This window comes from Natator depressus, chromosome 1 (genome assembly GCF_965152275.1).
Source record: "Natator depressus isolate rNatDep1 chromosome 1, rNatDep2.hap1, whole genome shotgun sequence".
NCBI lineage: Eukaryota > Metazoa > Chordata > Testudines > Cheloniidae > Natator > Natator depressus.
The window spans coordinates 232215843-232240551 of NC_134234.1; the positions used below are offsets into that span (position 1 = coordinate 232215843).

General features: G+C 42.8%; 1 protein-coding gene across 1 annotated transcript in view; it reads left to right on the plus strand.

The window, feature by feature from the left end:
* Positions 1–9154: 9154 nt before the first annotated feature.
* LOC141976780 (solute carrier organic anion transporter family member 1C1-like) overlaps positions 9155–24709 on the plus strand; it is a 52973-nt gene continuing 37418 nt past the window's right edge. The window contains exons 1-5 of the mRNA XM_074937946.1: positions 9155–9222; positions 16874–17139; positions 22588–22733; positions 23346–23487; positions 23589–23721. Coding sequence (XP_074794047.1) covers positions 22623–22733; positions 23346–23487; positions 23589–23721 — 386 coding nt within the window. The 5' untranslated portion in view covers positions 9155–9222; positions 16874–17139; positions 22588–22622. The remainder of the gene's footprint in view (positions 9223–16873; positions 17140–22587; positions 22734–23345; positions 23488–23588; positions 23722–24709) is intronic.

Genomic DNA, 24709 nt, shown 5'->3' on the forward strand with positions numbered 1-24709 from the left:
GCAACGCCATCCACTATGACCTGCACATTTCCCAGGGTCACTACCCTTGATATCAGCAGATCTTTGATTGCGTTGGCTACTTGCATCACAGCACCCCCCACAGTAGATTTGCCCACTCCAAATTCCTGACTGACCGGTAGCTGTCTGGTGTTGCAAGCTTCCACAGGGCTATTGCCACTCGCTTCTCAACTGTGAGGGCTGCTCTCATCTTGGTATTCATGCACTTCAGGGCAGGGGAAAGCAAATCACAAAGTTCCATGAAAGTGCCCTTATGCAAAGGAAAATTTCACAGCCACTGGGAAATGTCCCAGACCTGCAACACTATGCGGTCCCACCAGTCTGTGCTTGTTTCCCAAGCCCAGAATCGGCGTTCCACCGCACAAACCTGCCCCATTAGTACCATGATGCCCGCATTGCCAGTGCCCGTGCTTTGAGAGAAGCCTGTGTCCATGTCCTCATCACTCTTGTCACTGCATTAACGTCACCTACTTCCCCAGTTTTGCTTTGCCAGGTTCTGGTGCTGCATATACTGCTGGATAATGCGTGTGGTGTTTAATGTGCTCCTAATTGCCAAAGTGATCTGAGCAGGCTCCATGCTTGCCATGATATGTCATCTGCCAGAAAAAAGGAGCGGAACGATTGTCTGCCGTTGCTCTGACGGAGGGAGGGGCGACTGACGACATGGTTTACAGGGTTGGCTTACAGGGAATTAAAAGCAACAAAGGGGGTGGCTTTACATCAAGGAGAAACAAAAACAACTGTCACACAGAATGGCCCCCTCAAGGATTGAACTCAAAACCCTCGGTTTAGCAGGCCTATGCTCAACCCACTAAGCTATCCCTCCCTCTGGTATTTCAGGCAGGACTGAATCTCCATTAAAATTTTCAAGGTGCCCCTGACAGACCTCACCAAAATGATTGTCGGCCGTTGATTTCACGGGGGGAGGGAGGGGAGAACAAATGAATACAAAACAAATCTGGTCTATTTCTTGTTTTGATCCACTCCATTTATCTTTTACATCTTTGGCTGGCAGCAGATGGTGCAGTAGGACTGGTTTCAGAGTAGCAGCCGAGTTAGTCTGTATTCGCAAAAAGAAAAGGAGTACTTGTGGCACCTTAGAGACTAACCAATTTATTTGAGCATAACATTCAAAAACCAGTTGGAGAACACTTCAATCTCTTTGATCACTCGATTACAGACCTAAAAGTTGCAATTCTTCAACAAAAAACCTTCAAAAACAGACTCCGAGGAGAGACTGCTGAATTGGAATTAATTTGCAAACTGGATACAATTAACTTAGGCTTGAATAGAGACTGGGAGTGGATGGGTCATTACACAAAGTAAAACTATTTCCCCTTGTTTATTCCCCCCCACACCCCCAACTGCTCCTCAGACGTTCTTGTCAACTGCTGGAAATGGCCCACCTTGATTATCACTACAAAAGGGTTTCTCCCCTTCCCCCGCCCCTTGCTCTCCTGCTGGTAATAGCTCACCTTGAGTGATCACTCTTTTGTTACAGTGTGTAACGCCCATTGTTTCATGCTCTCTATGTATATAAATCTCCCCACTGTATTTTCCACTGAATGCATCCGATGAAGTGAGCTGTAGCTCACGAAAGCTTATGCTCAAATAAATTGGTTAGTCTCTAAGGTGCCACAAGTACTCCTTTTCTTTTTGCAGTAGGACTGCAAGCCATCCACATCTCCTGGCTGCTCGGCAGAAGATAGTACAATAGGACTGCCTGCAGGACTAAAAAGAATGACCTGGTCGAGTCACTCCTAATTTAGTCTCTGCGCCCATATCTGCCCAGGCGCTCCTGACCGACTTTACCATTGTGGCCAGGAGCACCTTGGACACGATGAGGATGGTTTTCAGGCCTATTGCACCGTCTGCTGCCACAAAGCAATGGGTTGCTGCTGCTGTGTAGCAATGCAGTACCACGTCTGCCAGCACCCAGGAGACATACGGTGACAGTGAGCTGAGCGGGCTCCATGCTTGCCGTGGTATGGCATTTGCACAGGTAACTCAGGAAAAAAGGCGCGAAATGATTGTTTGCCGTTGCTTTCACAGAGGGAGGGAGGGAGGGAGAGCCTGATGACATGTACCCAGAACCACCTGCGACAATGGTTTTTGCCCCATCAGGCATTGGGATCTCAACCCAGAATTCCAATGGGCAGCGGATACTGCGGGAACTGTGGGATAGCTACCCACAGTGCAACACTCCGGAAGTCGACGCTAGCCTCAGTACTGTGGAAGCACTCTGCTGAGTTAATGCACTTAATGCACTTAGAGCATTTTGTGTGGGGACACACACAATCGACTATATAAAAACGATTTCTAAAAAAAGACTTCTATAAATTCGACCTAATTTCGTAGTGTAGACATACCGTAAGTGCTTGCTCACTCTCTTCCTACCTTGTTGCCTTAGACCTGGTTGACCGTTGACAGGAGGTACTAGTGTTGCCTTTACCCAATAGCATGTTTCAAAACATGGATGGTGTTTGAAATCACAATTTTCCTTCTCCTAGGTAGACTGCCCACCCAGGCTAAAGGGCCACACCTACCCTGAGCTCTCTGTTTATTTTAAAGGCACCAGATACTTGCTTTTCACACTCTCACTTTTAGTAAACATATGAAAGGAAATCAGTGACTACTATAGACACCAGCCTTTTTTAGGCATTTTATAGATGTTGGGAGGTCATTGCCAACCCCTCTCTGACCAGAACAGCCCTTTTGGGAGGTACATTCAGTACTATAGCAATTTCATAAAAATCAACCAAAATTCATAAATCGGACATAGACACATCACCCCCAGTCATCACATGAGAATTAGTTAAAGTGGTTTGTTCAGAGTCTTGAAGATGAAAAGTTCTCAGCATTTGTGTGTGATGTGACAAATGGGTACACCTAAGAAGGAAATAAAAAAACAACACTTGTGAGGCTTGGTCTACCCTATATTGGCATAGCTATGTGAGTCAGGGTGTGTGAAAAATCAGACCCCTGACCAACACAGCTAATGCTAACAAAACCCTAAGCATTTATGCAGCTATGGTGACAGAAGTGTGCTTTTGTTGGCATAGAGAACATCATTTGGAGAGGTGGTGTTCCTACACCTGCAGAAAAACTCCTTCTGCTAGGGTAGGCTGTGTCTATGCCAGGGGGCTATGCCAGCATAAATATGCCAACACAGGTACTGTACTGAATATTAAGGTTGGAAGGGACCTCAGGAGGTCATCTAGTCCAACCGCCAACTAAATAATCCCAGCCAAGGATTTTTCAAGCCTGACCTTAAAAACCTCTAAGGAAGGAGATTCCACCACCTCCCTAGGTAACCCATTCCAGTGCTTCATCACCCTCCTACTGAAAAAAGTTTTTCCTAATATCCAACCTAAACCTCCCCTACTGCAACTTGAGACCATTACTCCTTGTTCTATCATCTGCTATCACTGAGAACAGGCTAGCTCCATCTTCTTTGGAACCCCCCTTCAGGTATTTGAAAGAAGCTATCAAATCCCCCCTCATTCTTCTCTTCTGTAGACTAAATAATCCCAGTTCCCTCAGCCTCTCCTCATAAGTCATGTGCTCCAGCCCCCTAATCATTTTTGTTGCCCTCCGCTGGACTCTTTCCAATTTTTCCACATCCTTCTTGTAGTGTGGGGCCCAAAACTGGACAAGGTACTGCAGATGAGGCCTCATCAAGGCCAAATAGAGGGGAACGATTGTGTCCCTCGATCTGCTGGCAATGCTCCTACTTATAAAGCCCAAAATGCCGTTAGCCTTCTTGGTAACAAGGGCACACTGTTGACTCATATCCAGCTTCTCATCCACTGTAACCCCTAGGTCCTTTTCTGCAGAACTGCTGCCTAGCCACTCAGTCCCTAGTCTGTAGCAGTGCATGGGATTCTTCCATCCTAAGTGCAGGACTCTGCACTTGTCCTTGTTGAACCTCATCAGATTTCTTTTGGCCCAATCCTCTAATTTGTCTAAGTCCCTCTGTATCCTATACCTACCCTCCAGCATATCTACCACTCCTCCCAGTTTAGTGTCATCTGCAAACTTGCTGAGGGTGCAATCCACGCCATCCTCCAGATCATTAATGAAGATATTGAATAAAACTGGCCCCAGGACTGACCCTTGGGGCACTCCACTTGATACTGGCTGCCAACTAGACATGGAGCCATTGATCACTGCCCATTGAGCCCAATGATCTAGCCAGCTTTCTATCCACCTTATAGTCCATTCATCCAGCCCATACTTCTTTAACTTGCTGGCAAGAATACAGTGGTAGACCGTATCAAAAGCTTTGCTAAAGTCAAGGAATAACATGTCCACTGCTTTCCCCTCATCCACAGAGCCAGTTATCTCATTGTAGAAGGCAATTAGGTTAGTCAGGCATGACTTGCCCTTGGTGAATCCATGCTGACTGTTCCTGATCACTTTCCTCTCATGTAAGTGCTTCAAAATTGACTCCGTGAGGACCTACTCCATGATTTTTCCAGGGACGTAGGTGAGGCTGACTGGCCTGTAGTTTCCCAGATCCTCCTTCTTCTCTTTTTTAAAGATGGGCACTACATTAGCCTTTTTCCAGTCGTCCGGGACCTCCCCCGATCGCCATGAGTTTTCAAAGATAATGGCCAATGGCTCTGCAATCACATCCGCCAACTCCTTTAGCACCCTCGGATGCAGTGCATCTGGCCCCATGGACTTGTGCTCATCCAGCTTTTCTAAATAGTTCTGAACAACTTCTTTCTTCACAGAGGGCTGGTCACCTCCTCCCCATACTGTGCTGCCCAGTGCAGTAGTCTGGGAGCTGACCTTGTTCGTGAAGACAGAGGCAAAAAAAGCATTGAGTACATTAGCTTTTTCCACATCCTCTGTCACTAGGTTGCCTCCCCCACTCAGTAAGGGGCCCACACTTTCCCTGACCTTCTTCTTGTTGCTAACATACCTGTAGAAACCCTTCTTGTTACTCTTAACATCCCTTGCTTGCTGCAACTCCAATTGTTATTTGGCCTTCCTGATTTCACTCCTGCATGCCTGAGCAATATTCTTATACTCCTCCCTGATCATTTGTCCAAGCTTCCACTTCTTGTCAGCTTCTTTTTTATGTTTGAGATCAGCAATGATTTCACTGTTAAGCCAAGCTGGTCGCCTGCCATATTTACTATTCTTTCTACACATCGGGATGATTTGTCCCTGTAACCTCAATAAGGATTCTTTAAAATACAGCCAGCTCTCCTGGGCTCCTTTCCCCCTCATGTTATTCTCCCAAAGGATCCTGCCCATCATTTCCCTGAGGGAGTCAAAGTCTGCTTTTCTGAAGTCCATGGTCTGTATTCTGCTGCTATCCTTTCTTCCTTTTGTCAGGATCCTGAACTCGACCATTTCATGGTCACTGCCTCCGAGGTTCCCATCCACTTTTGCTTCCCCTACTAATTCTTCCCTGTTTGTGAGCAGCAGGTCAAGAAGAGCTCTGCCCCTAGTTGGTTCCTCTAGCACTTGCACCAGGAAATTGTCCCCATACATTACTGTAGTATAGAGGTAGCCTGAATTATACGTAATAAAAGGGCAAAATAGCCTTTCTGTACCAAGTGTATTGATGGCTGCTAAATAGCAGATTTTCTCATGTTTTTCCAATTTGTATCTGCCATGGTAGATGATAGAAGTCACTAATATAGCATGGTTTGTGTCATCAGCTTTTGCGGATCTTATTAATTCTTTTATGTCTTCCATATGGAAGATGCTATAGTGAAGATCTGAACTAGAGCTGCAGCTAACCAGCTGTCAGAGGTTCGAACTCTAGTGAGCAAGCTCCCCTGAGATGTCTTAAAATATGGAATGGGAGGGAGGAAGGAGAGAGAGAGACTTAAAGATTTCTTGCATCTCCATTTAGCATCTCCTTTGGACAAAGTGATTTGTAAATTGCATCTTTTTTTTCCCCTCCCATGTCCAAGGCTTGACTTGTCATGTGTGTTATCACTGGAGCTTAAAATGGAGAGAACTTGCATGGACAGCATGATAACCTATTAAAAATTATACAGATATATCATTTTTTAATGAAAGTAAGCCAAAATATTAAAAGTGAGGAAAAAGATCAGCTTAGTCATGTGTTTTTGTGTGTGCATGTTTATGAGAGCCTGTGAAAGTATATGTAAAGGGCACCATCAGTTTATATGTACTCTTTGAATATAATATATATTTACAATCTCTGACCCATAAACAGTTTCTATCTGTTCTTTTAATTGTTTCATTTCACTTTGAAATACCTATTTTGGCAGGTGTTTTTCAAGCTAGTGTTTTGAAGCAGCAGCCTGAGAAGTATACGTGTGCATAAGCTGTAACCCTGGGCTGCCACCACCTGATGGGCTTCCCCAGAAAGACAAGAGTAGCTGCTACTTCTGGACCCTTTATGAACCCAGAAAGGACAAGGAGCCTCTTTCTTTGAAACTGTGGGGCAGCAGGGCCAGGAGTCCCTTTCCAGCCCAGGATGGGCAGAGAAGAAGAGGACAATCGGGTCCCTAATAAATCCTGTGTAGGGTATTATTGTGGTTCTCAGCTGGCCCCTAAATGCTACTGTGGGAAGAGCATTGCCTGCAAAATGCTATTGTGGAAGAAATGCAATTTAACTGTGATTTATTATTATTATTAATTATTATTATTATTATTATTGATTTAGATCTATAAAAATGCTAAAAAAGGCTGCCTAGCCATACACTTCAGGCACCTTTGACATTATTTAGGAATCCACCCTTCGGGCAGCACTACAATTTAAGAAGTAATGAATGGCAATAGATACAGTGAAATTGCAATGTAGTAGAAACATGACTGTGAGTGAAGCTAACACAGACTGGAGCAGCTGCTGTCCTCTAACATTCTATAGTGGGGTGGCCAAACTTACTGACTTTCTAAGTTGCATATGACAATCTTCAAAAGTTCGAGAGCCTGCCAGGGCTCAGGGTTTCAGCACTGCAGGAGGCATCTGCCAGGGTTCGGGGCTACAGACCTGGTCCTGCTGAATCCCCGAGCCCCAAAAGGTGCCTTCTGTGGGGCTGAAACCCCAAGACCCCCCTACCCACTGGGCAGAAGCCAGAGGTGATGCATGGGCATCTGGGGTTACATGTGCCCTCAGATTTTTGCCAGGGTTTGCTGGTCGCACTCGGTCACATGGTGCCACTGGGCCCCCTTCCGGCACCACAGCAGCTGGAGCTGGCAAGCTGGAAGCTGCAAGCTGTGGCCATGAGGAGAGGCAGTGGCAAACAGCTGGTAGCAGCAGGGAGAGCCTCTGCTTTTGCTGCTGCCTCTCCCCACAGAGCTAAAGCAGTGGCCCCTCCCTGCAGCTCCCAGCTCTTTGCTGCTGCGTCTCCACACTGAGCTAACAGCTGAGAACTGCAGCCTGGTCTTTTGGTTTGGCAGCACTCTGGTGTGGTAGAGATAGATAGATAGATAGATAGATAGATGCCAACTTCTTTACAATTTTTAAAATGGAGGGTTTGAATGAATTCTTTGTGAAACTGAATAATGCTTTCAGTAAGTAATGCATTCAGTAGCTGCTGTGCTACTACTTTTGACATTAAATTCAATTTATTTTACAGTCTTCACATTTCCAGGGACTGAGTCAACCTCTGCATTACTCCAGTTTTATGCTGGTGCAACTGCATTGACTCAATGATGAATCAATGCAGTTGCACTGTGTTCAGTATGCCAATGTATTTTTATATTGATAAGGTAGACCTGCATCATAGAAGATTTTCAGCAGGAAGCTGGAGGTTTCAGTAACTGGATAGAGGATTGTTCTGGCTTTTAGGCACATGAGGTGGCATAAGAAACTACTTGGCATTGTGGCACATTAGAAGCATGTTTTTGCTAAAAAGATCATCAGCACAAATCGTTTAAAATGTTGACAATTAAATTATTAGGTTTCAGAGTCAACACGCCATTGAGCTGAATAGGAACAATTTACATCTGTCTTAGAGTTCTTTTTTCAGGCTGCCTGAAAATTAACAACCCTGCTTTGGTTCAAATTTTATTTAGTTTTCTAGGCTGCAAGGTCTAGACATTTTATTTTTAATGAAAGTTTGGGGGCATGATTCTGTGGCAAGAGGTGGATTCTGCAGCCACAGATTAGTGGAATTCATGCGGTCCAGCGGTTGATGCTAGTGAGAAGCATGTACCAACATATGTAAACAAATCTAAAGGTGCATAAGAACAAGCACAGAGGATTACAGCTCCAGAGCTCATTCTGTAGGGGCCAGAAGTGGAATGAATCTTTCCTACCAGGCTGTGGAGCTGTTCCAATGTGGCTACTTCTGCCTTGAAGTTGCTGTAACTCCTGCTGCTGCTGCTGCACTCTTTGGGACAAAATGGATGGTAATCAGTCCCACATTTCCCCCTCTCATGTTCTGTGGCCATCCCCAGCTGCATGGGGCACGGAGGGGGCCTCTGGAACTGGGCTTTCCAACAGTCAGGGACTCTGCATCCCTTGTGAGGGCTTCCCATATATTTCACATTGTACAGACCCACTCCCATCCTTCTGCAACAGGGACTTTCTACACCCACAGAAGAGAGGGAAGGATCTTCCCCAAAGTGTATACATGAGGTCATCTAAATTATGTTTGACTTTTGGGGTGCTTATGTGTGTGTTTGAAACATCTGGCAAAATTTGCATGGACTTTAATGGAGCCATAATTTCATCCCTGAAGGTTAATGTTTCCAGCTCCAGTTATATGGTACTTCACTGTTGGGTTTTTCACAGCTAATTTTTTTGAAAAAAATAGGCCATGCCCCTTCTCGCTCTCTGCACCAGCCAGCAGAGCTGGACTGGAGCACTGTAGGAAGCAGGAGGAGGGGTATATAATGCATCCAGTAATAGCAAGCAGAGTTTTGTGTATTTTCCCCAGACCTCATAGGCATTGTGGTTGCCTGAAGCGTGGGGCCTGCTTGCGTTCCTTCATTGGTCTTGTTACCTCAAGTTATTTGCTTAAAGCCACCATCCTGCGCTGTGGTAATTATATTCTTCCAAGGCTAGAGTTAAAATCTCTCACAAACATTTCTCTCCAGTCAGTTTGGTGCCAAGGTAACCTGGGAAACTTGAATAGATACAGGGCACTGAAGTCCCACAGTTGCGTGCAACAACAAATCTTAGTTTGTTACCAGTTTCAAGGGAACACTGCCAAGGATTTCTGGACTATTTAACTCATTGTATTTTGAAATTGTACTAATCAGGTAGGAAAATCCTCAAGGTTTTAAATATGTATTCTTTTAGTTCATATGTTCACTCTGCTTTTAAACTACAAAATATGCTTCTCAGTTAATCTGATTCAGAACGTGGATGTTAGTAAAGGGACACCGTAAACAGACATTTTGAAATCAATATCTGCCTATTTAATCTGTTATCTATTGAGAGGCAGGTGTGTGAGAGAGAATGGTGTACAGGTATACAGGTTTTATCAGCATTACTTTGAGATGGGCATATTACTTGCAAGTGGCAAAACCGTACGTGCATTATGCAGGTGATCACAAATGACTGCTAATAAAACCTTAATAACATGTCACACCATCATATGTCTGTATGTCCCATGTCTGTTACAGAAAACTTTTTTTTTTAGTATTGTTTTTGGAGATTAAAAAAAATTATTGAAACTATTTCTTGTATTTCTCCAACTATAAAGCCAGGTGACTCAGATTTTCACTGGCTCATGACCTTGGGATATATCCAGCCTTCCAATAACACAGAGATTCATTCTGCTGTTTATTCTAATGTATTTCCAGTTTCTGGCTCCATTAATAATGCCACCTCATAAAGTGCACCCAAACACCTTGGCTGGGCTTTTCAGAAGAGCCTAAGGGAGTGAGGTAGTGAACTTCCATTGAAATTCAGTGGATTTGGGGTGCTTAAGTCCCAGCCTTAAGGAACAATCCAAATGATTCTGCATCATGGTGGAAAAGTCAGGTTTAGATACAGGGTAATATTTTCAAAAGCATGGTAGTCCCATTTTCAAAAAATGCCCTAGGCATTTAGGAGCCTAAGTCCTGTCGGCTTTCAATGGCATAACTTGGTTTCCTATGTGCCTACGTCACTTTTGAACATGGAATCTCAGCTCCTATGTCAGTTAGGAGTGTTTGAAAATTTTAGCCATGAACTTGTTTCGATTTGCCAGGGTGGTAGTAGGCATGACAAAGTTATATGCCAAATATGCTATAGTCCTTGACAATTTACAACTCCCCATGCCAGATCACATGTGTAAAGGGCTTTTATTCGTGCCTAGGGGAGCCAAGTCCCAGATCCTCAAATGAATTTAAGTGCCTAAATAGGCAAAAGTGCCTATTCTCCAAGCTGGAGGCCATGTATCACATAATTATTACCTCCAAAGAGGGGTGTTTGGGGAAATACAAAGGGAAAACGCCAGTGATGCAGGGCAGAAAGGTATGTAGTGTGGGTGGGGAGTTATTTAATTCTTCAAGGTTGGGCAGTGTGACAGGAAAGTCCTCATTTGGAGAACAGTGGGCCAAAAGCCCATTGTGGTTGTGGGGAAGGGGAAGAGATTGAGCTCAAAGACTATGTTTTATGTAAAATGTCTTGATCCCAATTGTGTGCATTTTTAACAACTGGCCTGTTTAACAGCGTTACCATTTAACTGGCTCCAAACAGACTTTGAAGCTAGACATCTCACCGAGATGAATGGCGAAGCAAAGCAGTACAGTTCATACTGTACCTTTCTGTTACTATTGTTTTGGGGCAGTTTTCTGGAAGGCTGGACAAACAGGCAACAGTAACTGCTAGCTGCAAAATGAAGGTTCTTTTGGATGGAAAAACAACCTGTAGAAACTTTACTCAATAAATTAAAAAAAAAATCCTGGGGTTCCACAGAAAAATTCAAAAATTGCTAAGAGCACCCAATAGAGCATGATCTGTGCTTCATTATTTTATTTGACATAGTTTGCCATGTCACATTGTATCATCATTCTCAAAACACCTCCTAAATAATCTGGCTAGCGGGGAATTCGGCATCTTGCTTCTGCTACCTTATATTATAAAACCTGTACCCCCACTGATGAGCAGTTATTTGTCTGGATACGCCTGTTAAGAACTATATTAGACTTAGGTATTTTATTTATTTGTTATTTATTATAGGGCCTACTAAGGGCCAGTTGCAGGCAGTGTCAAAACCCACGCTGAGTTCAATAGGATCGTTAGCCCCAAATTTCTTTCCCTTTTTTGCAATTATTTTTATTGGTTGCCATATAAAAGGTTGGCCTCATAAAACCTTTCTCCAGAAACTAGGAAAAATGGAACATCTAATTGGAAGGGGTTGTTACACTGGAGAAAAGTCTCAGGTGAATTGGAGCAGGGGTTCTCACCTTTTTTCTTCATTTGCGGACCCCCTCTAAAAACTTTTGAATGAATGTGCAGACCCTTTGGAAATCTATTGTCTGTATAGATAGTTGAATTGTGCATGGTCAGTTTTCAGTCTAAGTCTTTCACAACTCCTTAGACATAGTCTGCAGACCTCCAGGGGTCCGCAGACCACAGGCTGAGAGCCACTGAAGTAGACTACCTTTTCTTGCCATATTTGCTCGTCGGAAATGGCTTGAGCAGTGAAGGGTGGACGTGAGTATGAGCTTTCCCTACATTCAGAGATATTTGGGTCCATCTCAGGCTTGTCCATACTCGTCAGTGCAGATATTTGTATTTAGAGACGGGCTTACTTCTTCCCAGCCCATCTTCTCTTCTTATTCATTGATATCCTACTACTGAATTTGTGACATCAGACATTTCCATGGCAACAGACTGCGATACCATTATCAAAGGATTATAACTTTACTAAAGGATTAGAGAGTTGGAGAGTCTGGTACATGAGAAAGAACTCTTAGGTTTAAACATGGTTGGCTGAAATAATAGCAACAGGAGCTCTGAAAATGGCTAGCACATTGCATTTTGTACTCTGTGTATATGTGTTGTAAGTTTTCTGCAGTACTGCAGGTTGAAGTATCTACGGGAACTAACTCATAACCACACAGAAAGCTCCTCCCTCCCCCAGCATATTTCAGGTGGAGCTGATGTCTTTGGACTATAACCAGTGTATTCATTCAGTCCTTTTTCATATTTCTGTCTTTTACTCTGTATCCTGTCTTCACTATCTTCTTAAATGTTGTAATACATAAAGTATGAGAAACTCCTTATCATTCACTTTTCTTTGAAAGCAGATTCAGACTAAATACTTCTGCAAAACACTGAAAAGATCTGCATTCGTTTTATTCTGCATGGCTTCGAAAGCAGATTCTCTCTCTCACTGGTTTTGCATTTAATACTTTTGTCCCCTACTTTCCCACCTCCTGCACTATAGGAGAAAACCACAAGAAAAGCTGTAATTGAGGCTCTCTGACAAACCAATGCTTTTCAAGAGCTACTTTGTACCCTTTTTCTGTATTTTCACAAAGCAGGGGAACATAAGGACTTTGAGTTCCTCATTCTTTACTATTCTTCTCACCCAGAGTGAAATCAAAAGTGTTTGATCATTGCTTAAGAAATGCGACCTGTTAATCTTGTCTTTTTAAGGGCTAAATTCTCTGTTAGTTAAAACTGGTTCAACTCCACTGAGACTCGCATCAGTAACCCCAATATAACCAGGGCCCATTTTACATGAGTCCAGGGGAGCTGCACCAGTTTACACTAGCAGACAGCTTGTTCCCGTGGTTTTAGAATACAGCCCCATCGAGGTGAGATTAGGAACCAGCAGCCACTCCCGCTCTGGCATTCTACCTGAAGCCATCACAGTGCCTCCAGAAGTGCTGGGGGAGAGTATACCCAAGGGGCCCCACTTACACCCTTTTATCTGGTGCACATTCACTTCCCTTGTGCCAGTCCAGCAACTTCATTAGGCCACTATCCACCCTAGAATTCCTCAGGCTTGTGCTTGGCCCCAATAGAGAGATGCAAGGGGCAGGTGGGAAGGAAAGGTTTCCTTGCCCCCCACCCTTATCTTTGCTTCTGTCCCACCCATCATTGTATGCCTATGCAGGAGTAGATGCAGTCTAAATCCTTCATTTATTATTTTCATTCTCAGTGTTTCTGGACCACAGGGTCTTTCCGAAAAATATAACTAAATAATTTATCATGAAGTAAAAAATAAATATTCTATAGAACCAGAACTTTCACTTAAAGTGGGATCAGCTAAGGAACACTCAAGACATGAAGAATGGGTCATCTGGCTCATACACTCAGTACCTTATCATCGTTCAGCTCAGCCACAGGGTCCTTTAGTAGTACGGAAATGCTCCTTCAGAAAAATAGCACCTTGGCAGTTTTAAGTCAGTTAAAAACATGTTTATTTGATAGGACGTTCTCTGGTTATTCACACCCAGCCCAATTTCGAAGCAAGCTTCTGTGTATAGAGGAAACTAGTGAAACGTGGAGGGTTTGTTTACCACATTAATATTGTGAAATCTGGCTGAGCACACAAGAATGAAGAGAGTTTTTCCTTCTTGCCCTGTACCTTGGGCAGTCGTTTTCACCAGTGGGTATCAAGCACTACCATTCAGGTTTAGTGGCACTTTACCTGCACACCTAGCAGAAAACCAGGTCAAAAGACAATCAGGCCCAAAGAAAGTATCACCTCAGACACGGCCAAAGCCGAGTTACTTTATATCAGATTTTAGGCAGTTCATTGTGTGTTTTTTTAGAAACGTACTTCAGCAAAATGGGCTGTAATTTTTGTTACATTCTCATCTCAGTGTAGGTTACTACTGTTTAATATGACTTTTATGTACAGATAGGCTACATCTACACTACGAGCCAGGGGTGTGATTCACCTGCTTGTGTACCTTACTTGCGCTAGCTCTCATCCAGCTAGCCTGAGTATGAATAGCAGTGTAGCCAGGGCAGCACAAGGAGCAGTGGCATGGCTGAGGTGTGTTAGAATAATGGAATCACAGGGTCAGAAGGGACAGCAAGGGTCATCTACTCTAACCCCCTGCCAAGATGCAGGACTGATGTACCTAAACCATCCAAGACAAATAGCTACCCAGTCTCTTTTTGAAAACTTCCAGTGAACCTCCCTAGGCAGTCTGATCCATTGCCCCATTGTTCTTAGCGTTAGGAAGTTTTTCCTGAGATTTAATCTAAATCTGCCATGCTGTAGTTTGAACCTATTGCCTCTTGTCCTGCCTTCTGTGGCAAGAAAAAACTTTTCTCCATCTTTTTTTTTTTTTTGTCTTTTCTTTTTTTGAGCATGTACCTACCCATTTCAGGTGGGTTTGTACTTGGCAGGGCTCAGCTGTGACTCTGCTAGTGCTACCCATGCTGTTGTAGCGACACTACTATGTATCCTCACTCCAGTGTGATGAGAGCTAGCGTGACTCTGTGTGCACGAGCAGGGAAATTGCACTCGTAGCTCATAGTGTAGCCATAGAGGGAGATATTCTATGACACAAATAGGAATTGGACACCCAACTCCCAAAGCATTTTAAGGGCAATTAGGCATCTAACTAACTCCCCTTTCTGCCTTTGAAAGTGTCCCCCATAATGTTTTGCTTGTTTGTATGGGTATAACCTTTGCTTGTTTGTGGGAGCAGCAGGTCAACTTCTAAGAAATAATTCAGATGGAAAAATTAAGGCCTTGATTCAAGACACTTCAGTGTGTGTGTAGCTTTAAGCACATGAGAAATCCCACTGACTTCAATGGGACTACACAAATGCTTAAAATAACACATGTGCTTTAAGTACCTTGTTGAATTAAGACCTAAAGCAACAAACCAACTTTTCTTGTGATAGCCACATTACTGGGTCCATTAAAATTAAATATCCTTTTTGATATAAATGTTGTGTGGGGAATAATCCTCATGGTGAATAATTTTTTGCTGCAGAAACGGAGCCCACCTGCTTTTCAAGGGAGCTAGGAATAGCTGTCAAACGTCAATATTTATTTCAAGAGACCACTCTCCATATAAGATGGGTGTCCGAGGGGGACTTGGCCTGCCCATCTGCTGGGCCTATTATTAAAAGACTAACAGTGACATGGTGATTAAAAGGAGTCTGAGTACAATTTACAAGTTTTGCATATCTTCTTATACAATGGCAAAAATAGGCTGCAATTTCATTTGCTCGCACAAACCAAATATCAGATCTCCTAACCCAGTGTAAGTTAAATCACAGTGTAGAAATGACCAATTCACTCAATTCATCGAATCCAAGGCTAGAAGGGAGCATTGTGAACATCTAGTCTGTATAACACAGGCCAGAGCACTTCCCCAAAGTAATTCCTAGAGCAGATCTTTTAGAGGGGAAAAAAAAACAATGATACCCTATCAAGCAAAGCAAATAATCAAATATTGTAAGTAAAACCACGATTTATAATACGTAGTCTATTGCCAACCAAAACGCAGTTACAGCTGTGAACATGACTGAATAGATTATTTGCACTTACCTATGAAGATTCTGATAAGAGGGGGTATTGAGATGCTTAAAATGTCTTTTAGGTTACAATTTTGTTTATATGTCAGGATTAAAAAGTAAACTATTTAATACATCACTGAGTCAAATTAACCACCAGCAAACCTCTCAGCTGGTGATGTCCAATGTGTGGGAAGAAGGCTGATTACACTTAGCGTTCGAAGTGTCTGAGGAGATGTCTGCACTACAACTGGGAATGTGATTCCCTGCACAGGTAGACAGATGTGCGAGCTTGAGTGGAGCTAGCATGCTAAAAACAGCAGATTAACTGGGGTAGCACAGGCAGCAGCTCGGGCTAGCTGCCCAAAAATGTGCCCGCCCGGACCCCTTGGCTTCATACTCGGTGGCTAACCCAAGTTGCCGTCTGTGCTACCCACAGGTATGCTGATATTGTTAGTGTGCTAGGCTAGCTCAAGCCCAGCTCGCACGTCTGTCTACCCCTGCTAAAAAGCACACAGTCCCAGCTGCCTTGTTTTAGAAGGGGTATAGAAGTTATGGGATGAGAAAACTCCCTTTTATTCTATATTTACAGCATATTTAAAAATCATGGTTTCTAAATTGGAATTAAAATAAATTTTTGTGGTTCAATTTTCTCTAGCTTCTGGCAAAAGTAAGCACCTTGTTAAAATTTTGTTTCGCTGATAGTCTTTTAGTAAGGGCTAGAATGACTTCCAGCTCAGTATCTGCATTTGCATGGCACAAGTTTCCACTCAGAAGAAGAGTGCTGATAGCTGGTTCAAAGAATGTATGAGCTCTGCTGGATTAGAGAGCTGATGTTCTAAACAGGGCAGGTGTGTGGGGTTTTGTGTGTGTGTGAGATAGCTTATTAGCTACACATAATGGGATCCATCCTTGTGTCTGGCTGAACTGCAATTAGCACAGGGCCTATTGGAGGACAAAGGGGGACCACCTTTGTGTTTCCTGCATCCCCAGTTTGGTCCCTGAAGTAAGTTAGAGCAGTCTCAGAGCTGCTCTAACACTCACTTAGGACTGTTATGCTAGCCAGTAACTTCCTGAGAATATCAGTATTCCATCTATGCCCTCTTTTCCAGGCATAGTCCCTTTTCTTCAGCTTCCAATTAGGGCAACTTTACTGCCCCTTTGTGCCATGGGTGTGGCCCAAAGGGGACGTATCAGGGACCACGATCTCTCGATGTGAAGGGTTAGTTCAGACCCTAGAGCTAATTCAGTTCTTGGCTTCTCTAATGAGACCCTCAGCGAGGGCATCAATTAATGCAAGTTGTAATGTTTATAAAGTGATGTGGATACTCGTTTAGAAACTGAGCCTTTACCCTCAAGCTCCTTTCGCACAGGCCACCAAACAGTTATCAGATTTGCAGTGTGTAAAGGTTCTTAGTCCAGCTTTAGCATTTACTCTGTAAAAAAAAATAACAGAGAAAACATGTTGTTGTTTTTTTCTGGGAGAGGCTGGTACCAGCAGCACTCTCGAAGGCAGAATACCAAATTAGTGACTCTGCAAGAAATCTGCCTGCTTTTGAAAAGCTGTTGCTTCGGCGGCTTTGGAAAAGTTTTGAAATCACAGTAAAAAAGAACAGCGAGGGTTTAGGAATGTTGTGGAGTATCCTCTACCTTTTAAAGAAGGCAGCCCTCCTGCCGTGACGTTACACTGGCATCCTGCCTGAAAGCTCTTGAGCACTGAGAAGAAAGGATCTGACACAGAAGTGACACAAGTAAGTTCTCTTTCTCACTCTCTTTCTTTCTCAGTTTCTCTCCCTTTGTTGTTTTTTTTAATGATTAAATGCTACCTATGGGGGTGGGAAAAACTACTTAACACTAAGTAGCACTGGGTTTGTGTTTGCTGGTTTTGCTTAAACATGGAAGAGACTATTTAAATCCACAAAAGACAAAGGTACAGTATAACTAAGCTGAAATATACCTTTTTTAAAAAGGACAATCATTGTGGACAGCTGGTGTTTTCACTGATTTATTTTAAAAAACTTGTTACATGAGTGATTCAATAGTTTCTTAGGATTCCTATTATTACACACTGCTCACTAAAAATATGACTGTCTCACTAGGAAGAGCAGGAAAATGCCTACATAGAGTTTAATGTTTGTTATCATTTAAAGGTGAATCCTTAGTCTAGCAGTATAGCACAAAACATTTGGAGAAGAAAATCCGGTCATGCAATTTAATTGATATTTATCTAAAGGAGTCAGATATTGTACACAGTTAATCATCAGCAAAACAGAAGAGGCACAAAGTTCATTTGCTTTAGAGGACTCCATTTTTCAGCTCAAGTCTCTTTAAGACTAGAGTAGGTTTGAACACACAATACATTAATGATCTAAACTGTGAATGCTTATTGGAGTTGATATCTAATTGTTAATGATTAGCACCTCTTCAATTGCCATTAAAACCAACATTTTCCAAAGCTAGTACTGCTGAAATTGGAGGTTTGGGTGGTTCAGATGTAAATTTTGGCCTTTCTGGGCACTCCTGGAGTTTTCAGAAAAGGAACATAAGTCACCCCCCTGGGTGGGAGACCAGAACAATGCAATGGAAGAGGGACATGGTTAAGGGGTTGGTCAGTTATCCTGAATTTTCAGAAGCCCTAAAATGATTACCTGGATCTCAAACAGGTGCTGCTGTTCTACTCATGAAACGGGCATCATTAAGTTAGCAGGAGCAAGTTAATGAACCGATATCCTTCTCCCTCAGACAGAGCAGGCTTGTGAACATCCTTATGACTGGAACAGCCTCCAAAGGCTCTACAGAAAGAGCAGGCAAGAAAAAACATGGTGGAAATTGGCTAGGCCTCATGAAAGGGCCCAGTGGAGACTGGCCTGGATAACCTGGAGCAATGGCTGTTCGAGTGAAATATAAAGAACCTAGAAAAATTAAGGCTACGTACACAACACCAAGAAGTGACACCTTAGTTGAAAAAATACAAACCATCATGTCAATAATTTCAATACACAGAGAACAGATAGCATTAGACTCTTATGGTGGCCACGGTGTCATCGTAGGACATCCTGGTGAGCCACGCTCTGAGGCGGTCAGGCAGGGGTTCAGTAGGGTAGCTGCTAGGCTGTGATGACCTCCTGTGTGAGGGCACAGAAGGGCAGGGCAGGGAACAGCCAATGGGTCTGATGGTGAATGTGGGGCTCTCTGTGCAGAAGAGAGTCAGTGACACAGACTAGAGGAGGAACCGAACAGAAGCACATATACACTAAAGACATTAGGCATCCGCACCTGAAACAGGGAGCAAGGCAGGGCAGTGATTGAAAGAGGGAACAAACTATGGGCTGTGCCCTCCTAGCCTGGGATGGGTGCAGTGGGCACTTAGAGGAACAGTGCCGGGGTCGTATGGAGTGGTGGACTGGGTGGAGTAAAAAGGTTTTGGTAGGATGCAACAGCAAAGTGCTGGTCAATCTGAGGTCCTAAGAGAATAGATCTAGGGCAAGGCCCTCCCCTATCAGACATAACTTTAGTGGTTTCCAAATCAACCTATCACGGAGCTTCTCCCAGTTTTCATTTGACCTGTATGGCAAAACATGCCATTAATACTTCAACATGCCTGTCATATGCATTGACAGACATGGTCTTGGTTTAGGATAAGACTTCAGGATTTATACAAGGGAAGCAGAAAATTATACATGTGGGCAACCCTAGTGAGTTCTTTACCCATAAAATACATCCCCGTGTGCAATGTCCATGATAAGTGCTGTCATTCTTGCCCTTATTAAGCTAGAACTTCATCTCTTATCTTTCTTGGAGTTCTTATCCTCACTGGCATTACAATGTCCAGAATGACGTCCAGGATCCATGCAGAACCTTCTGTGCCCAGTACTTCAGCTGATTCAGTCATGATGTGTGAGTGTGCTGGAATGTTGAGCTACTCTCTGGAAATGTCCCTGATTTTCCCTTACACTATCCTGAGTGCACAGACTCTATTAGCATATGCTAATGAGTCTTTTCCGTATGACAGTGAGGCGCTGGCGGGTACAGCAGGCAGATGGGCACTTTCAGGTAATTTGCATTTTGAAAATTCCTCTCTCTGTGGAGCTGGTCTTCCCCAAGTGCCTTCTGCCATCCTGGCCCCCTCCAAATCACAGACTTCCATTCTTCATAGTTATCATTATGCCTGTCTCGTATATCAATTGAAATGAGACAGACGGCATACCAATGTCAGCAGCTGCATGATCAAATCCTTTGCAGTTGGGTACTTCCCACTGATGACTGAAATGCAGGGGGCTGTGACTGCAGCTGCCCAAGAATATTAGCATCGTCCTCATGTAGAGTGTTAGATATGCGCCGTTTATCCTCCTGATTGTTGCCCAGGTTGGGATGCATGGCAAGCTTGTGATGGATCCAGGCTGACAGAGCACCTAATCTGTAAATGGCATTATAATCATAATACTTAGCACTCACATAGTGTATTTCAGCCTTAGATTTTCAAATCACTTTTCAAAGGAGGTTAGTAGCTTTATCCCCTTTTGGGGACACTGAGGCATAGAGAAGGGAAACGACTTGTCCGAGGTCACCCAACAGGCCAGTGCCAGGAATAGACCCAGGTACCCATCCAGTGCTCTGTCCACTATCCCACACTGCCTCACCCCTGTGAAGTCTGCCTACAGCAAAGTCTGAAAGTTCCACATGACATTATGTATCCAAAACTAAGCACTGAATTTCCTTACTGTGCCTACCATGGGCCACCTTTGAAAAGTCCCCCCAGTGAGAATGTAGTATCTCTGAAATCAGACCCTTGACCTGTGTATATTTAAGATACAGGAGATGGGTAAAAATGTTATGGGCCAAATGCTCTACTGGTACAAATTAGCACCGTTCAAATGACTTCAGTGGCATTGCACCAATTGGTCTCAGCAAAGAATTTGTCCCTAAACTCTGTTACTTGTTAAAATCCTCATCAGACCCTATGATTCTATGATTTTGGGTCAGCATTGCCTTTCAGGTTCACTGTAGTTTCCCCTGATAAGTTAGCTCAGACCATCCCATTTGGTGAAGAGCACCCTTCTGTCTGAGTCTTTAAAAAAAAGATTTTACAGCAACATTAAAATAGGCTTCCAGATATTAGCCTCACATGAAACATATTGTGAAAAATACTCCTTGAATAGCAGGGTGCTCTTTTTCAATCTAGCTTAGGCATCTTTCACTATGGCATCTTATGACTGGGATATCATTCCCCCTTGTTTTGTTGTCTCCTTTCCACCTCTGCCATCGTTTATAATTATCTGTCTAATTTTGGGCCTGATCCTGCAAACACTTATGCCGATGAGTAATTTTACTCACACAGAAAGTGTTACTGAAGTTAATAGAATAACATTCATACTGTGCATACATTTTTGCAGGATAATGCCTTTAATCTGTATATACTACAGCTGTGCTGAGGACAAAAGTTCCATTTATGAAGGACTTTCAGATTTTGAAATTTGGCTATTTTCCGAACTGAAAATTTTCAAATTCTCTGCAAAAGAAAATTCCCCCCACCCCGGTTCCCCAAAAGTTTTGGATCAATTGAAACATTTCTTTTCAACAAAATCAAAATGTTTCGTTTCAGTTTTGTTCGTTTTTATATTTTATTATATCACGATACATAAAAAATATAATTTTTTCAAAAAAGAAAACTAATATAAAAATCAAAACATTTTGTTGACATGGTTGGATCTTTTTTTCAGTCTTCTTCCCAAATTGAAGTATTTTTTGATTTCAATGGAATTTCATATTTCAAGAGAATATGGTTAGAAGTTTCTCTGAACAGCTCTATAAACATTTTGTGGCAGGGTTGTATCATCGTATTTGTCTGTAAAGCACCCTGCATGCTTTTAATAATAGACTCATAGAATTTTAGGGCTGGAAGGGACCTCAAGATGTCATCAAGTCCAGTCCCCTGCACTAACAGCAGGACTAAGTATTATCTAGACCAGGGATAGGCAACCTTTGGCCTGCGGCCCGCCAGGGAAAGCCGCTGGCAGGCCGGAAAGGTTTGTTTACCTGCAGTGTCCGCAGGGTTGCCAATCGCAGCTCTCACTGGCTGCGGGAAACGGGAAATGGGGGCTGTGGGAAACGACGCGGGCCAAGGGATGTGCTGGCCACCACTTCCCGCAGCCCCCATTGGCCGGGAATGGTGAACCGCAGCCAGTGGGAGCTGCGATTGGTGAACTTGTAGATGCTGCAGGTAAACAAACCATCCCGGCCAGCCAGCGGCTTTCCCTGGTGGGCCGCAGGCCAAAGGTTGCCGATCCCTGCCCTAGACCATCCCTGACAGGGGTTTGTCTAACCTGCTCTTAAAAATCTCCAATAACGGAGATTCCACAACCTCACTAGGCAATTTATTCCAGTGCTTAACTACCCTGCCAGTTAGGATGTTTTTCCTAATGTCCAATCTAAACCTCCCTTGCTGCAATTTAAGCCCATTGCTTCTTATCCTATTCTAAGAGGTTAACGAGAACAATTTACCTCCCTCCTCCTTGTAACAACCTTTCATGTACTTGAAAATTGTTAGCATGTCCCCTCTCAGTCTTCTCTTTTCCAGACTAAACAAACCCAATTTTTTCAATCTTCCCCCATAGGTCATGTTTTCTAGATCTTTAATCATTGTTGTTGCTCTTCTCTGGACTTTCTCCAATTTGTTCATATCTTGCCTGAAATGTGGCACCGAGAACTGGACACAATACTCCAGTTGAGGCCTAAACAGCGCAGAGGAGAGTGGAAGAATTACTTCTTGTGTCTTGCCTACAACACTTCTTCTAATACATCTCAAAAAGATGTTTGGGTTTCTTTGCAACAGTGTTACACTGTTGACTCATATTTAACTTGTGATCCACAGTGACCCCCAGATCTCTTTTTGCAGTGCCCCTTCCTAGGCAGTCATTTCCCATTTTGTATGTGTGCAACTGATTGTTCTTTCCTAAGTGGAGTACTTTGCATCTGTCCTTATTGAATTTCATCCTATTTACTTCAGACCATTTCTCCAGTTTGTCCAGAAAGTTTTGAATTTTAATCCCATCCTCCAAAGCACTTGCAACCCCTCCCAGCTTGGTATCATCCGCAAACTTTATAAGTGTACTCTCTATTTCATTATCTAAATATGAAGATATTGAACAGATATTATGTGATTACCATATAAATAATAACTCACTAATTTTTCCAAACAGGAAGACTTATATATTCAATCTAGAAGAGCAATACCATGGAAACAAGAATGATTCCTGACCAATCTAAAGACAATCCACCTTTCCTGGACAGAAGTATTGGGCCACTTCCTGTCAAGATAATGTATCCTTATTTTTCTAAGTTAAAGGTATAAAGATCACAGCTCAACCTTTAATTGCCTAAAAAGCATTGAAAACTGTATTTTGATGTTTTATGAATATTCACTGAGTTCAGTGTGCTAGTATGTCACACTATTTATTAAAGTTCAGGAAATGTTACTGCTTTATAGTCTGAGCCCAAGCCCAGTTATGTCAAAGGAAGTTTTCAGTGGGCTTTGGATCAGGCTGAATCTTGGAAATGGATGCATTAGAAATATACAGAGTGGTAATAATAACGGTGACTATGGCTACATTTATTATTATTATATTTAAATAGCTTTACACAGGAAACCCTTGCCAGGAAAGGCAACGGCAAAGACTAAAATGTAGGCAGGGAGTGCATTCCCCCCTGTGGCTAGCAGCCCTTCTCAGATAGCACATAGAAATAGTGGGAGCTGAAGCTCAACATATTTTGTTGCAAAGTATGAGAGTTTGAAAGCCAGCTTAATTATGAAGTAAAATCTGCTGACTGAAGGAAAACCACTGAAAGGAGGTTTTACCGAAACAACACATCTAGTATCTGTATTTCGTTGCCAATCCCCTGAGCCATCCAATCCCTGAGGAAAGATGGTTCTTAACCTACTCAATTTCCTTTTCTTCAGATATTTCTTGGGGCACTAGCATTCTCCTTTTTTGCCAAAGGATTTTCTGGAAGCTACATGAAGAGTATGTCAAGTCAAATTGAAAGGAGATTTGAAATTTCATCATCAGTTGTCGGCATCATTGATGGCAGCTTTGAGATAGGTATGTATCTTTCCCTTTGGAAGTAAAAAGGATGAGCATTTTAATGGACAATTTGTTTAAAAGTAGCTATTCTCATAGGAGCTTTGCTTATATCTCTCCAGGTAACTTAATGGTGATGATACTGGTGAGCTATCTTGGGTCAAAGGTTCACCGGCCCAAAGTAATTGCTGCTGGATGTCTCATCATGTCATTTGGAACATTTTTATCACTGATGCCTCATTTCCTAATGGGACGGTAAATATGGCTGATTATTATATTATGCACCATTTAGACTCTGTCAAAGTCAGATTCAGGACTCACATAATTTGTCAGACCACTCTGTTTATTAGCAAAGCGCTTTGCCAATGCACCCAGATATGTGAGCCCCTCTCTGAGGCTCCAGCTAACTTATTTATACAAATAAGCCAAAGCCAATTTAACATAAGAGACAAAAGGAAGCAGAAACTGACAAATATACATACATATCTTATTTGCATACTAACGTTTACCAATCTCCTAGCTCAGTAGGAGCTCTAAGTTAATTAGTTTGAGGACTCATTGTCTCACACTCCTTAATGTTTCTCTTCCTGACAACTATATTTCAACAAACCCTTCAAGTAGCATTTCTTTAATGAATTATAATTTCAATATAATTCATTCTACTTTCACAATCCCTCCTTTTGGTCAAGCTACGCAATGACCAACAATTACTGGGTTCCACATATCAATCGTTCTTTATCTCTTTGTTCATCAGTGATATTTAAAATCATCAAATTAGCACTCTGGTTTGGGGCAGCTATCTGTGTAGCATGCCTGACACAATTTTGGATACAACAGGAAAGTAACTGAAAACATACAAAAATTATTAGGATTCCAAACAGGAGAGTCAGGGCTCCCTGAAACAACCAGTTTCCTATGCCAGAGAAATTGAAAACGTTACTTAGCCACTTCCATAAAGAACTTGGCTCTTCGTGGGGAAGATATGCGATTTGTTCTAAGCGGCTAGCACGATCTATTACCTCATTGGTGTTGTCTGGTATATACACACAGCAGTCTTTTCCAAAGAGAGCACAAGTCCCTCCTTTTGCCGCCAGCACTACGTCCAATGCCTGACGGTTTTGGAGGGCCATCTGTTGGATTGCCATTACTTCAACTACTGCTTGTAACATTAGGAGCCTTTTTGCATGGTGTATTACTCCCCCTAATGGTATTAAGGAACCGCCAATGGCCTCTTCCCAGGTTA